The 14,031-nt window shown below is 41.8% G+C and overlaps 1 protein-coding gene across 2 annotated transcripts in view; it reads right to left on the bottom strand.

The window, feature by feature from the left end:
• RAD54L2 (RAD54 like 2) overlaps nucleotides 1–14,031 on the bottom strand; it is a 68,638-nt gene that overhangs the window by 37,671 nt on the left and 16,936 nt on the right. For both annotated transcript variants that reach the window (XM_021529167.4, XM_021529164.3), the window contains exon 2: nucleotides 9,698–9,904. In XM_021529167.4, coding sequence (XP_021384842.2) covers nucleotides 9,698–9,848 — 151 coding nt within the window. In that variant the 5' untranslated portion in view covers nucleotides 9,849–9,904. The remainder of the gene's footprint in view (nucleotides 1–9,697; nucleotides 9,905–14,031) is intronic.

Raw genomic sequence — 14,031 nt, 5'->3', positions numbered from 1 at the left:
TTGTTTTGACAGAGATTTAAACTAGAAGTTTCTGTTCACCTAGCCCAAAAAGATTTTATCTTGTAGCTTTCTCCCATCTCATTCCTATTTGTGTATTTGCAAGTGAAAATAAAGTCCTCTGACTCCTACTTAGAATTTTTTTGAGGCTGAGTCAGTGAACTGCATATTGAAGAAAATGTGAACAAGACATTTAAACATCTGCAGTACAGAATACTGTTAATAAAAAAATTACTTTGACCCAAACAATGAACCAGACACTTCTAAAAGTTCCGTGTTGCAGTTTCTTTAAAGCCTAAGCAAGGAGTTAAAAAGATAAAGAAAATAACTGTGATGTCATATTCTGTTTTAAAATCTGAAGAATACTTCTAATTTAATTTAAACAGTTCCTCATCTCCTTCCACATGTTTATTATTTAATATTACACTTGTATAACATATAGCTACATGCAGATTTTATTTAACCAGTCATTAAAACCAGCACAATATCATATAAATTAGGGGAAAATGAAATTAAGGAGACCCCGTGCATAGTTTGAACTCAGACGAAAATGAAAGAAGTGTTTCATGCAGTACATCTGAACATAAAAGGGGTGCTGTCTAAAATGTAAACCAGAGGATTTTCACTTTGACTTCTTCACACTCATCAGGTGAACTTGGCAAAGTGACTTTGCCACTCCTTACCTGTTCAAGAGGGAAAATACCACATTACAAATTTGCTAATTAGTTTCCATATGATTTCATCACTGTTACAGAAGCTGCAGCTGAGGGAATACAGTACCTATTAGCAATGGCAAGATGTGGTACAATCAAAAATGTACATGGGGGAAAAGACCCCAAACTGGACAGAGGAGCAAGTGGGCCTGTCCTTTGTTAGAGATTCTCTGGCATTATAACATGAAAAATGCAAGTTTTTGGCCAATACAGCACAACCGCTATACCCTGCAAAGCTTATCAGGAAAGCATGTAGACAACTTGGAGCAATTCTTTATTCAGTTAATAACTGCTCACTCACTGACCCTGCTCCCCCCACCTTCATGCTACTCTCACATTTGTGATAGCTTTAAGAGAAGAGATAAAAGAGAGGCAAAAAAACACTTGAGAAACCCCATATACACATATATAGAAAATACAGAGCCATGGACGTGGGCTGCTGCTGAACTGCATAGAAAGATTTCTATTTTGTATTCCATCATACGCAATAGATCAAAGGAAAGGAGGGAGAAAAGAGGGGGGAAAGCGTAGCTGGTTCTAACACCACATCATTTCACGAGATCTGCCAGTCCCTGCGCCCAATTGGCGGCTCTGAAGGAAGCAGAGCTCTGGCGTCATCACCTCCTTTTAAAGAAGTAAAGCTAGTCATTACTCCAGGTTATATAACACTCAGACTATGCCAGACTTCGTGCCACCCGCTCAAAAAGGAAGCTGCTGTCAGAGAGCCTGGGAGGCGGGCAGGGGAGTCACCGACGTTTTCTTTGGGAGCTTCCCCCTGCTCCCGTACGCCGAGGAGACCGGGAAGGAGTCCCCGCGTCCGGACAGAGCAGGCAGCCGGCGAAAGGCTGAGACCGACCTGCGCCATCGGCAGTCCGTAATCCCCTGCGCAGGGGGCTGGGGGACAGCGCTCCCCAGGAACTCATCCTTCCTTCCCACTGCAGCCCCCAGGCCACACCTCACCCTGCTGCGAATAACCTAGTGCACAGGGTTAGTTAGGATGCTGGAACCGGCGCAAAGCCCCGGAACCTCAGGCACCATTCCTCCCTGATTTCTTGGCAAACAGCCTATAGGCAAAGCACCTCTACCGTCCTCCCACCAGCGAAACTGCCCCAACGCAGAACAGCGCCCAGCCAGGCAATCTGCAGCGTCGGAATCGGCACAAGGGGAGATAACAAAGCATCCAGCACTGGCTGTTCCCAGCAAAGCACTCTAGAGGATTTTTCTTTAACATCACCATTTAGTGAGTCCAGTAAATCCAGTTCAAGAAGTTGGGTGCCACAGGGTCCGCACAACATGCTGGGGACAGGGACCCTCGCTGGCTGGGCAGGGCCAAGTCCCTCAGACTGCACACACAAACATCATTTTGCTCTGACACACACATTATGCTCCTAGGAAACCGCCAGGATAAAAACAATAGGTAAAATCTGCAGCCTTCTATAATAAAGCAGAATTCCCAGAGAAATCAGTGGGGCTTTTGCCTAAATGAGAGGCAAACCTCCTCTGCAATTTCAATGTAACTCTTCAGTTTTACTCATTAACCAGGTCTGCTAAAACTGCAAATGATACCTTCTCATCTCCTTCTACCTTCGATACCAACTGCATCTTTTGTATTTTATTCAGCTGGATTGTGGAAACATAGAAGCCAGACAGATCCTAATTTTTTGGGTTTTAGGAAACCGACACAAATCTTAAATGTAAGGTTTGTGAACACAGAGAGCATTTGCTGAACAGACACAAAACTCTTATCACTTTCAGGAACTGAGAGAACAACAAAACCCCCTCAACTTCTTAGTGTTACAGTACATCACCTGAGAAATGCATCCACTATCTGCAACTGGATGCACATTTATGGAGTTACCCACAACCATCTGAGGCTGAGCCCTACACACACTGCACCTATATGATAAAGTACATTTAAACACTATGATTCATAAGGATAATTTTCTAATGTAATGAAGTTTCTTATGACAATTTGATTAAGTTTAAACACATGTCAATAGACAGGATATTAGTTGACAAGTAAATTCTCTTACAGGTAGTGATTGCTTTTGCACCTCTTATAATACCACACAAGCAATCCTCTTTGCAGACAATTATTGGCTTGGAAGACAGTCCACGTAAATTACAAGCATGAAAATCTACTTGGCTTGTAAGGAACATCAAAGTGCACAGTGGTACCTGAAAGTTCAGATCTGGCTCTTTACTAAGACCAGAGCCATTGCATAGGCAACAAACATAGACTGGAGCAGAGGTTTGTTTTCCCCAGGATATGCCCTTCCAGCTTCCTTGGAAATAGTACTGGTGGGCTCTAGAGGGAGCTGCATCCAGCCACAAGTAACCAAAACAAAAGGATATATACATAGAGAAGTCCATCAAGAAGGAAAAAGTGAGATTATGTCAATCATCACTCTTCCCTTTCCCCAAGAAATTCACCTTGTGCACTACAAACATCCACTTGTAGATTAAAGTGCAGAATTATCACTTATAAGGACTCACCACTCTGGCATAGGTACATACAAAGCACAGAGGAGTTTACAGTTAAAGCCTCCCTCATGATTGTCTTCAGTGCTTTTCTAGACTTAGGAAAGTCCTGACTTCTGTTTTTTTTCCATATTATTTATTCCAACTCATCCACTTTCAAACAACAGAAAGATGCTGCTCTCCACTCCAAGCTTACTGTGATGGGCTTGTGCCTTTCCTTAGCCCCAGCACCTGTCTCCAGCTTAACAAGGCCAGGAGATGAAAGCACGTGTCACCAGACTGAGGCAGGAAGCACGCAGCAAGCAAGGCCACTGTGCCACACACTGCAGCAGATGGAAGCAGGGTTCCTCAAAGAGCAGTTCTGTTCCCTGAGGCTGCCTCGACCTTGGGATCCCATCTGCCCTTGGTGCCACCTGGAGACACAGCTGTGAAAGGCTGCTTTCTAAAAGGAGTGAAGAGATTAAAGCAGTAAGTACCTAATTGCTCCTCCTCTTCTTAACGAATAAATTAAATTTTCTAGCAGATAGGAAGGACAACTTAAAAACAGTGTTTCCTAAAAGAAAATGCTGTGCAGTCTGGTCAAAAGTAGAAGACAAAAGGTCTCAGATTGTTGGAACAAATCTCCATTGACCAACACAAGCAGGATCATTAATTTCAGGTAGAAAGTGCAGGGAAATTACTTTCTAACAGCAATTTCTTTTTTCTTCTCCTTATTTCCAGCAGGATGGGCCTTTCTAAATCTGCACACAAAATTATATATGATACCATTAACAAGATAGGAGACTGTCTCCATGCTCTTCCTCTGCCTTTCTCTCAGTTTCACACAGGTAAGTATAACATGACCTATTTATAAGAATAACCAAGTCAAAAAGCAAAAACTCATGTAATATTTGAGGAGAATGAGCCTACAAAATGAACAGATTTATAGCAAAGACTTTCCTTTCTTCCCCTGTAAGGACAGAAAGTTGCTCTGTTCCCAACCACACACATCCAGCTGGGGACTCCCACACACCCCACTTTTGTTTTGTTCCAGCACTTTGTTGGGGAGAAGAAAAGATAGAATGCTTTGGGGTGGGAAGCACATGAATAACACCTTCTCCAAAATGAGCAGCAGATCTCTGTACCTTAAGCATGCGTTCATATATCATTCAAAGAAATACTAGCCCACACTTCTACATGATTTTAAAAACAGATTTCCAAAATAATTTCAGCTTTAATAACTCCAGGTGCTAATGACCTTTCTAGTAAGTATGCTGTTAAGTACTCATTTTCCCATTAGATTAGACAAAGAATTTGCCCAGGCAGCTACAAATTGATTTCCCTTTCAATGTAATTGCACCCTACAATGATGACCCACAAAGAGCCACAGAGGAGCATCATATTAAACAAAATCCATACTCGCTATAATTTCATGCCAACATTTTTTTCCCTCAACAACAAAGTGAAAATTGTAGGAAAAGCTGATCAAGCAGGACCCCTTGAAATGAACAGACTTTTCTCTAGTGAAGGCTCAAGGTAAGCAGAGATCTTTTCAAGCTTGGATCAGCAGTGGGTGCCATTTGAAGTCAAGAGCTCCTGCCTTGGTATCAAGGGGGGAAGTTCAAAACTGTGAGCACCAAGTGGCAGCTCACGTTCAAGCAGAAAGCAGCTACAGAAATACATTGTGGATCGTGCTGCAGAATGGAAAGGTAGCTCTGTTTGAGCTATCAAATGTCATAAGAAGGGTGAGCAGTTTTAAGACGCTAGGGTGAGGAAAAGGGTCTCTCTTCCCCCTCACTCGCCTCATGTGCTGGTCTCTCAGATGTTCTGAGATTTCCTGATGCCCTCACCCTACCAAGGAGCTGCAGTGCAAAACACCACTGCACCCATTTGTCCTCCTCTCCTGGATTTGCTATTCTGTACCACCAACCAACTGTGCTTCTCATCACTCCTCTTTATGAATCTGATGTCCACAAAACCCCACACAAACCAGTCTTGGTTTGCTCCAGCACTTGGTCAAGGAGTAGGAGGAACAGTATGAGTCTGAGCTGGGAAGAAGAAGCTCCTCCAGTTCTCCAGTGGTCAAGCAGAGATGCCGCAGATCTCGTACATTCCCAGCCCTGGAATGTGGGGAAAGAAAGAGGGGACAGCAAAGGAGAAAGTGCAGAACACAGGGCTGGAGACAAGGCCAATTCCACAGACATTGTCTTATCACAACAGTATCACCTAATATGTTATTATTTGGTTTTGCCCTGTATCTTTGCACAGTAAGAATTGCAGCACTATTGCAGTACTGGAAAATTGTTCACTAGTATACCCTAAAAGCACTGATTCCAACCCCTGTCTGCTGTACCATGCACCCTGTAATGCAAACACAACTAGGAGCCTTTGAGGACAGAATGCTTGTCCTCATTAAGACATCTTTGAGAGAACTGAACAACCACTTCTACCCCAAACTGCACTTTAAATAAGTGTTTAACCCATATATTCAGAGGTAGGAAACAATAAACTTGCCATCACTATTAATAGCAGAATTACAGCAATACATATGAATAAGAGATAACGAATTCCAGAGACATCAGTCAGAATAATCCAGAGACATTCCCAAAGTGGAAAAATAGAACAGTACAGTGGGATTCATTCAAACACTCAACCGCTTTCCTTGGGAAAGCTCTGAGGTATAAACGGTCCACACATTTGAAAATATCTGTAAAATCCATATTGGAGATTTGTTTCCTCTTTGCTCAAATTATCTTTTATTCCTATGGAGTCCTACACAGCCCTGAGCAACAACCAGGATCAGAGAAAAACTGCAGGACTTGAAACAGCCCTTTATCTCTACAGTCATCAGTACATCACATTTCTAGTGAAAATGATTTAGGGAGTTAACAAGAAAATTTTCCAGCAGTCACGCATTGCTATCACAAAATCAAATATGATAAAACAGGTGCTGCAACCCACAAGTGATGAGAAAACAGATGAAGTGGGCAGGGATGACAAGGCTGGAAAAGCAGTGGCAGCCTCTGGCTAGGATTGAAGCATGCTGCTGGGATGGGTGTGCAGTCTGGCAGCCAGGGAAGGGACTGTAAGATGCAGAATAGGAATGTTCTGGAAGGAGCATTCTAGAAAAAAGACAACACTAAAGGTGGAAGAGTTCCTACACATGATGCTCAGGTTCATTAACTGGCCACCACTGAAGAAATGGATAAAGGATGTAAGCCATGTAGCTTTCACTTACTCGGAAATATTCAGAAAACTAGTTTTCCTGGCTCTTTTGTTTCCTTGAGGACAGGGGCAAAGGTTGAAGAGCTGCATTCTTCAATATTGAAAGTCTGTACCATACAAGTACAAACTAAACTCTAGACCACCTATAGGACAGCTAAATGAAAACAATACTGAGCATAAATGAGAAAAATGTGCCGAAACTGAAGATAGCACTAAAGTCCCAGAATGTAAGAAGAATTCCTAGAGGACTATGAAACTACACACAAGGATTAACTCCACATACAACATGTATCAGAAAGACAAAAACAGATTTAATATGCAAAACACATACAAGTCACTGCTAAATCTGAGATTATATGATTGACCACCACCAAGTGTGGATAACATTACATTAACACTGGAAAATTCTTAAGTTATTTGAACCACCATAAATACATGGAAATCCTAAACAAAGCCACTAGTTTGCAAGCAAACTGTAAAAATGTTAGTTTTGTAATTGATATAATCACTATTATTTAAAACAAGTAATCAGTTTTAGTTTGCAAAAAATGTTTATGCAGTCTGTCACCTTTTCAAGAAATAGCTGTGGAGTATTAATAATCATCTAAAGCTTGTAGTGCTAGAAATATACATGAGCTCATCCTCAAGGGAAAGATCCCCCCAGGATCCCCAGTGGGATCAGAACAACCACAATTCCAGGAGGGGAGGAGAACAGCACAGCTGGGAATAGGGAGAACAAAATTTTAACAGAAGTTATTAAAATTAATCCTTTTACAAGCTTCATAATATAAACATTAGAGCACAGCATCCCTTCTTATGAATAAAACTGTCTGTTCCAAATATGATATTTATGAATGAGGTTAGTCTACAAAGCCACGGGACTACAAACATCAGATGGGCAAAATAAAATGAACCTCTTAATTCAGAAGTTGGTTATATTTCATATGCTAAAGAGCAGGAGACTGGTGTATATGAGATCTAAGGTGATAGAGATGCCAAGTGACATTTTGGAGGCAGTGTGTAGCTGTCAGGAGGTATCAGGAAAAGCAGACTGGACACCTCCATAGAAGATAATAATTATACATCTAAGCACCCAGAAAGCATTCTGATGTTGTGGCAGACAGAACTAAAGCGGAACAATCAGAAACCTCAGAGGCAATCTAGCTTTGCTCAGCTCATGGAAGTTTTCCCTTGTATCTAATGAACAACCATAAAAATACTTTATGTTAGTTTTATGTAAATTCTTTTTACTATTTCTCATTATTTTCTACATTTGTTGATTTTTTTAAAAGAGTCACTACAAAAGTATAAAACATAAACACGTTTCTAGTTTTTTAACATGAAAATAAACAGCTGTCATTAGCAGTTCACAATGTTCTGTATATCTACATTGATTTTGTTTGCTTTGGAAAGAATAATCCTGACAACTGTGAGTATCCACTCACAATAATACAGATGTTGATGATAAAGCACAATAAGTCTATGATAATAGACTAGTGGAATAGTGGGAGTGACCCACTTGGACATAACATACAGACACTCCCTTCTGTTAAGAGAAGTTTGGCAACCACCTCACACTTCCTCCTGCTCCACTGGCTGCAGGGTCCTGCGAACAAAGCGACATCATCACCAGTCTCTGAGACAGCAATCCGTCACCTTGTAGCTCTTCTCTGTGTTGATATTGGGAATTCCCTTGTTTCTTACCTGAACCAACACTTCCATTTCTGCTACTTTCTCATTAGAAAAAGCCATCATGTGAATAAAAAAAAGGAATGCGTTTGTTTTTGTGTAAACATTTTTATAAAAGCATTTAAAATCAAAACAGCATCTTCAAGTAGCACTTGGCTGAAGGAATATAACAACAAAACAAGCAACACTTGAGGACAACAATTTATTTTTAAGCCAAAAATTCTTTAGTAACTAGAAGAAGAGAGAAGTAACTGTTTTTTACATATTCTATGCTAAGAAAAGGAAGAATACTCTCAGTTGGTTTAGGTAGGTGTATTCAAATACCTGCATACCCTTTGAAGTTACTAAAAATTGCAATTTTAAAGGAAGCAAATAGAGCATCCCCTTAGGCTCTGGCTACAGTTTTGTGGTACATAGAGTTTGATGGCAAATTCAGCATGAGGAATTCCCACCTGAGCTCTGCATTCCTGTTCTATGTGCCCTAGAACATCAGCCCTTCTGGACCAACAAACATTTCTAGGATCATGCTGTGACCCAGAACAGTTATCTAGTAACACCAAATGTAACCTGCACAGCACAAGCCCACAGATACCTGTATTAGCCCTGACCTAAATTGTTCCTCTCCTGAAGAAGACAGTAGGGCAGGTAGAACTAGGTGAGGACAGAAGGTGACAACTTACTTAGCACTTCCATCTTTCATTTGTAAAACAAAGGAGAAGCCAACCTGTATGCTGGCAGAAAAGAACATTTTCCAGCTGTTAAAGATGATTGCTGTGAATAAGCAATAATTGTCCATAGCATCCATCAAATTGTTTACGTATGGGACAAGCCAATGACATAAACATTTTCACAACATCCTTTAAATAATACAAGTAATTATAAATTGACTTATTTACTTCTTTATATAATTGCTTTCCCAAAATTTTTAGCTCTTTTAAAAATTCTATCCTCTTTACAATTTATACTTGTGGCTTGTTTTCATGATGGAAATATTTTTTGGCCAGGAGACCATATTTAATATAAGTTAAATACCTATTTAAACTAAACAGCAAAATAAGGACCTCTCCCTACCAAGTGCTGGACAAATCCTAACCCTTACACAATTTCCCAAGGGGTGACAACCAGTTTTCTATAGCAATGTATGAATATCTTAGATTTTAGCTTTTATATTTTTCAGATTCTGTGCTGCTTTAATGTGTAGTTCTGAGCTCATACCTAAGGGATGGTGAGCTGTCTTCACAGAGCAGGGACACAAAATAATTCCTCTCCTAGCTTGGGACCAAGGACAACCACCCAAATTTCAGGCCCAGTAGCATAAACAATGTGGACTGAAGAGAGAAAAACAAGGATGGAACTTCATAACCTAAAGCTATAATTGGACAATTAACTCCAATATGCAAATGGAGCAGAACTTACAAAAGTGAGAGACCTCATGACCAATCGCCCATTTTGTGACCATTTTGGGTTTATCTTGGGCTGGGCTCTTGTGCTGCCCTAGGTGTATCCATCAAGGCCTTTTAATAAATCCCTACTTTATTCTTTGACTCTGTCTAGCCTCTGTTCTAGGTCAGCCTTCACAAGGCAACAGTATATTCCCAACTCCATTCACTCACCACTTTCATCAAGTAAATCCTCCTCGTCATCCCCATCATTGTCCTCCTCCATCGCCTCCTCCTCATCTTCCTCCTCCTCCTCTTCCATATCCTCCTGCTCCAAGTCCGGGTCCAGGTCCGGATCACTCCCTGAGATTGACTCGTCTGACATGATTCCCAGTGGTGCTCCTTGTGCATTACCTGCTCATGTTCTACCGTGAGGCAGCCCTGCAAGGACACAAAAGAGGAACATGAGCCCAGTAAATCCCAACCTTTGAGCCTCAAGGCTCAACACCATAGCAGCATTACTGCACATAAAAACCAAATCAGCATTTTAAATAACAGACTTAGATATCAGACAAAGCACAAAATCCTGTGGAGAAAACAGATGCCCTAAGAAATGGATCATAATGATACAGGCCAGCATTGAAGAATCTCCATCTCTTCATTGATGTCCTTGACATGCACACAGCAGGAAGACTCCTGGTATCAACGTCTGATTATTCAGAGATGCAAAAATTAATAAATTATGTAAATGATTTCGGAACACTACATCCAAACAGGAAGCATAAAAAAAGGATCAGTGTCAGCATCCCCTCTGGATACCTGTTACCCTGATCCCTGTAGACACCATTGCAGTGTGCAGTTGTGGCTCAGAGACAGAAACCCCTTCCTGCCTCAGCTGTACCCACTGCAAAGATCACCTGGCTCCTCATCATAGCCTGGCTGAAGCCTCTGATCCATCCACACAACAAAAACACTGTTACCTTCATATTTCGGGCAGAAAACAACAAAGATCCAGTTGTAAAGGTTGAGCTCCCATTGTAAAACAGGGCAGAAAGAAAAGTAAACACAAAGAAAGAATGGATCAGACAAAATTTGCATTTCCTTTCTCTCAAGGACAAGAACTGGGGCTGGCTGTGCATAACTTCTGTTACATCACTCCAGTGCATCACAGCAGAAATTGTGGTAGAACACAAAAATAAAGCCTCAAGAGAGGGCCAGGGCAACCACAAAGTCACCAGCTTATTTGTTCAGATCACACACTGTTACTTCTGGTCAGTGATGGGTACTCCTGAGCACTCCTCTTCCATACACACAGAACGATCCTAAGTGAACTGCATAAGATGGATGAAAAGAAATACAACCAAGAAAGGAATATAAAGAAGGCATCTTGATCTTAAGGAATATAAGCAAAGGATGTATTCAAAGATCACGCTGCAGAAGAATTACTACCCACACACTCTCCGGAAACCTTTAAAGAAAGATGAAGGAAACATTTCCTCATCACTCACTTCCCACTGCCCCCTACTTATACCACATTTCCACTGTAAACTATAAAATGTTTGAGAACTAATCATCCACTTAAAAACAAAAAGGAAAAATTATTCTAAGCAGATAAGGCAGCTCAAATATCTATAATCAAATTTCATTTAATTTAACACTTAAATGTCATTTTCAGCTGTGTTTCAGCAGTTACCAGATTAACTCAGAAACCTGAAGGTTTTAAAGCCCTGTAGCAGGTCTGAAAATCTAACTGTTGAGTATGCTGAATTATTCCAGCTGAAGTCATCAGCTCCTGCTCTGCCCCTCTCAGCTCCTTAATAACATTGAAGAGTGTCAGAAAGAAAGAAAAACACAGGGAAGAGAAGGCATTGCGGAGATTTGCTTTGGAACAGGAAGCCTTTCACCACTCAGTCCCAGGAGCACTTTACCACCAGTACCACCAGGCAGAGACAACTGAAGTCCCTCCACTAGTACACATGTCACACAGAATAAGTTGACTTGGTCAAGCAGATGGCAAAGGCCAAAACCTGAATTAGCTCAAGTGGAACTGTGCCAGTTTACACAAGCCAAAGATATTAATTCAGCTTCTGTGGTCTGCAGGTACAAGCCCAGTTGCTGTCAGGCTGCTGCAACACGGTCACCTCCAGCATCCCTTGTTTTCTGATGTCTGGTGACTTCAGTCAAGGACTGCATGCACAAAGCCATCTATTATCAGAAGTTTTTCCCAACAAATGTTGTGCTAAAAGTCTATGTGTATTTCAAAACAGTGGCTTATTTTTTATTTTACATAGAACCAACCAACCAAAGAAACACAAACACTGCTAACACGGCAGGAATGAACTCTCCTCTACAAATAGCAAAAGCAGAAGTGCTGTAATGTCACTAAACGCTCCAGGTCAAAGAATGACACATGATACAGCTTCTCCCATCAGTATCCTCCTGTGTGTCATCCTCCCATGTCCTGTCATTTGTCCCAGAACCTTAAAATCATTTAAAGGCAAGGATATGGGTGCCTGTGTTTCTTTAGATAAAATCAAACCCAGTAGAGAGCAGTTCTCCCTCAGACTGGAGCACAAGAGGGCTCGAATCAAAGCTTTATTTTTGTTTAGCAGCAAGTACACGTTCTGTATAAGCCAACTCCTGACACCCGCTCGGCAGCCCCGGCCATATGCAGGAGAGTCAAACAGAAGCTTTTGGAAAAACTTAATTAAATCTCGCAGAGCTGAGTGAAACAAAGATTGTTAACTCCTCCGTGCCCACTGCCTTTGTCTCCGTCCCTTCCCTCCCCTGCTGGTCCCAGCCCGGGAGGCTCCCACCCTGCCTGGTGGCAGCAGGTACGCGGTGCACAGCCCGAGCCTGCCCTCGTTTCTCACACCGATCTGACCCAGTTCGGAGCCTCCCACCAAGGGGAATTACACAACAGGGCCAGATTGTGGCTGCCGCTACTGTTTTATGGCTGAGTTATTCCAACCTGCCCCATCTCCTGCCTTTGCACACGCAGGCACTGCGCTCAGTGTTTAATCGCTGGAGGAAGGGCACTTTGCGGGAGATAAACTGATTACCTGCCACTGGGCACAGGTCGGCCGGGAGCTGGCCCCGAGCGGGATGTGTGTCTCAGGAGGGTTAGAGTCCCAAAAAATCCAAATCAAACCCTCTGCACCACCCTTACAGCAGATATTCAACCTTCCAGCACAATGCCTCAACAATGGTGAGGCTGCTGAGAAACCGGACTGGGATCTTAGGGGGAAACACTTGGAAAAATTCCTCTTGCTTACTCAGGGAGGAAAAAAGAGCTGTCATGTTTATCCTACCCAGAAGTTAAACCCTGCCATCAACTGCACATCAAATTAACATCCAAGACAGCCTCTCTCATGTATTATATCCAATCTTTCAACAAAGATAAAAATAGTTCTGAAGTTTTTTGGGTTCTGCTTTTTTAAGGTAGAACATTTCAGATAGTAAGTAAATGCCATGTGCTGATGATTGCCTCCTCCTCAAGCCTGCACAGAAAGGAGGCTCACTTCTAGGTGAGGAAACCTTGAGAATTTGGACACATATCTGTTGTCCTCACGTTTTTTCTTTCACTCTGCAAAGCTTTAAAATCACTTCTCACATATAAAGTTGAGAGAGAAATGTGAAAGCAACTTTCCCCCTTCTACACGATAGTTGTTCACAGCAGGGTTGTGTATGCCATGAGCCAAACTGTTAAGTGAAACAGCAATCATCAGGGGCTGTGGGGACTTGGGGCATTTCTGTACATCACTTCCATCAGAGGATCCACTAGCACTGTAAATACTAAACCATTATTTAATTAACTATTACAGATACCATCCAGTAAAAAGCTAGGATGCAGGACAAGGCAGCATAGAGTCCTTCCACACTTGAGGAGAAGAAGCAGGGCTCCCCTGTACTTATAGAAAGCCAGAAAAGCCAAAGGGACTTTACAGAAGCTCTTTGTCTACTACAACACAAGTGATTTAGGCACAGGACATGCTCATTCCTGAGTACACAACCATCCCATACAAATCCCTCCAGAAAGGGCAGGTTTAACACTAATGCTGCTCCAGTGCTGAACAGTAAAGAGGATTCCATCACCTCTCCAACCTCTAGCCAAGCCCAATATCTGGGACTCATCAAGATTTGTTCCTTAAAGCCTGTTTTGTAACCAAGACTTCACACTGGCCATTGTGGTGCCAGGCCATAGGAAAAGGATCAAGCACCCTGGCAAATCGCAAGAGGATTTGCATAGACAGTTTAATAAAAACAGATATTTCCAAGTCTGTACTGCATAACACTCTTCGCTGTTTGTAACACAATAATGTTTTATGGCAATAATAATTTCCTTTTATGTTTTTCTTTTTTGTTTGGCAGCAAAAGAGTAAAATGGTTGGTTGGGGCCATAACATTGCTCTTAATACACTCAGTTCACACACAAACACTCCAAACTGGATGTGTATGAAGGTAAGTGCTGGTTCCTCAGGGGAAATCTCATCGTTGTGTTAAGATTACTACTAGCACCATTTTGGTACCTCACAGGCAGCCTTCAGTATCTAGCAGAACATTACTAT

This window comes from Lonchura striata, chromosome 12 (genome assembly GCF_050655825.1).
Source record: "Lonchura striata isolate lonStrDom1 chromosome 12, ASM5065582v1, whole genome shotgun sequence".
NCBI lineage: Eukaryota > Metazoa > Chordata > Aves > Passeriformes > Estrildidae > Lonchura > Lonchura striata.
The sequence above is the reverse complement of the archived record's forward strand: the minus strand, read 5'-3'. Positions and strand labels throughout refer to the sequence as shown.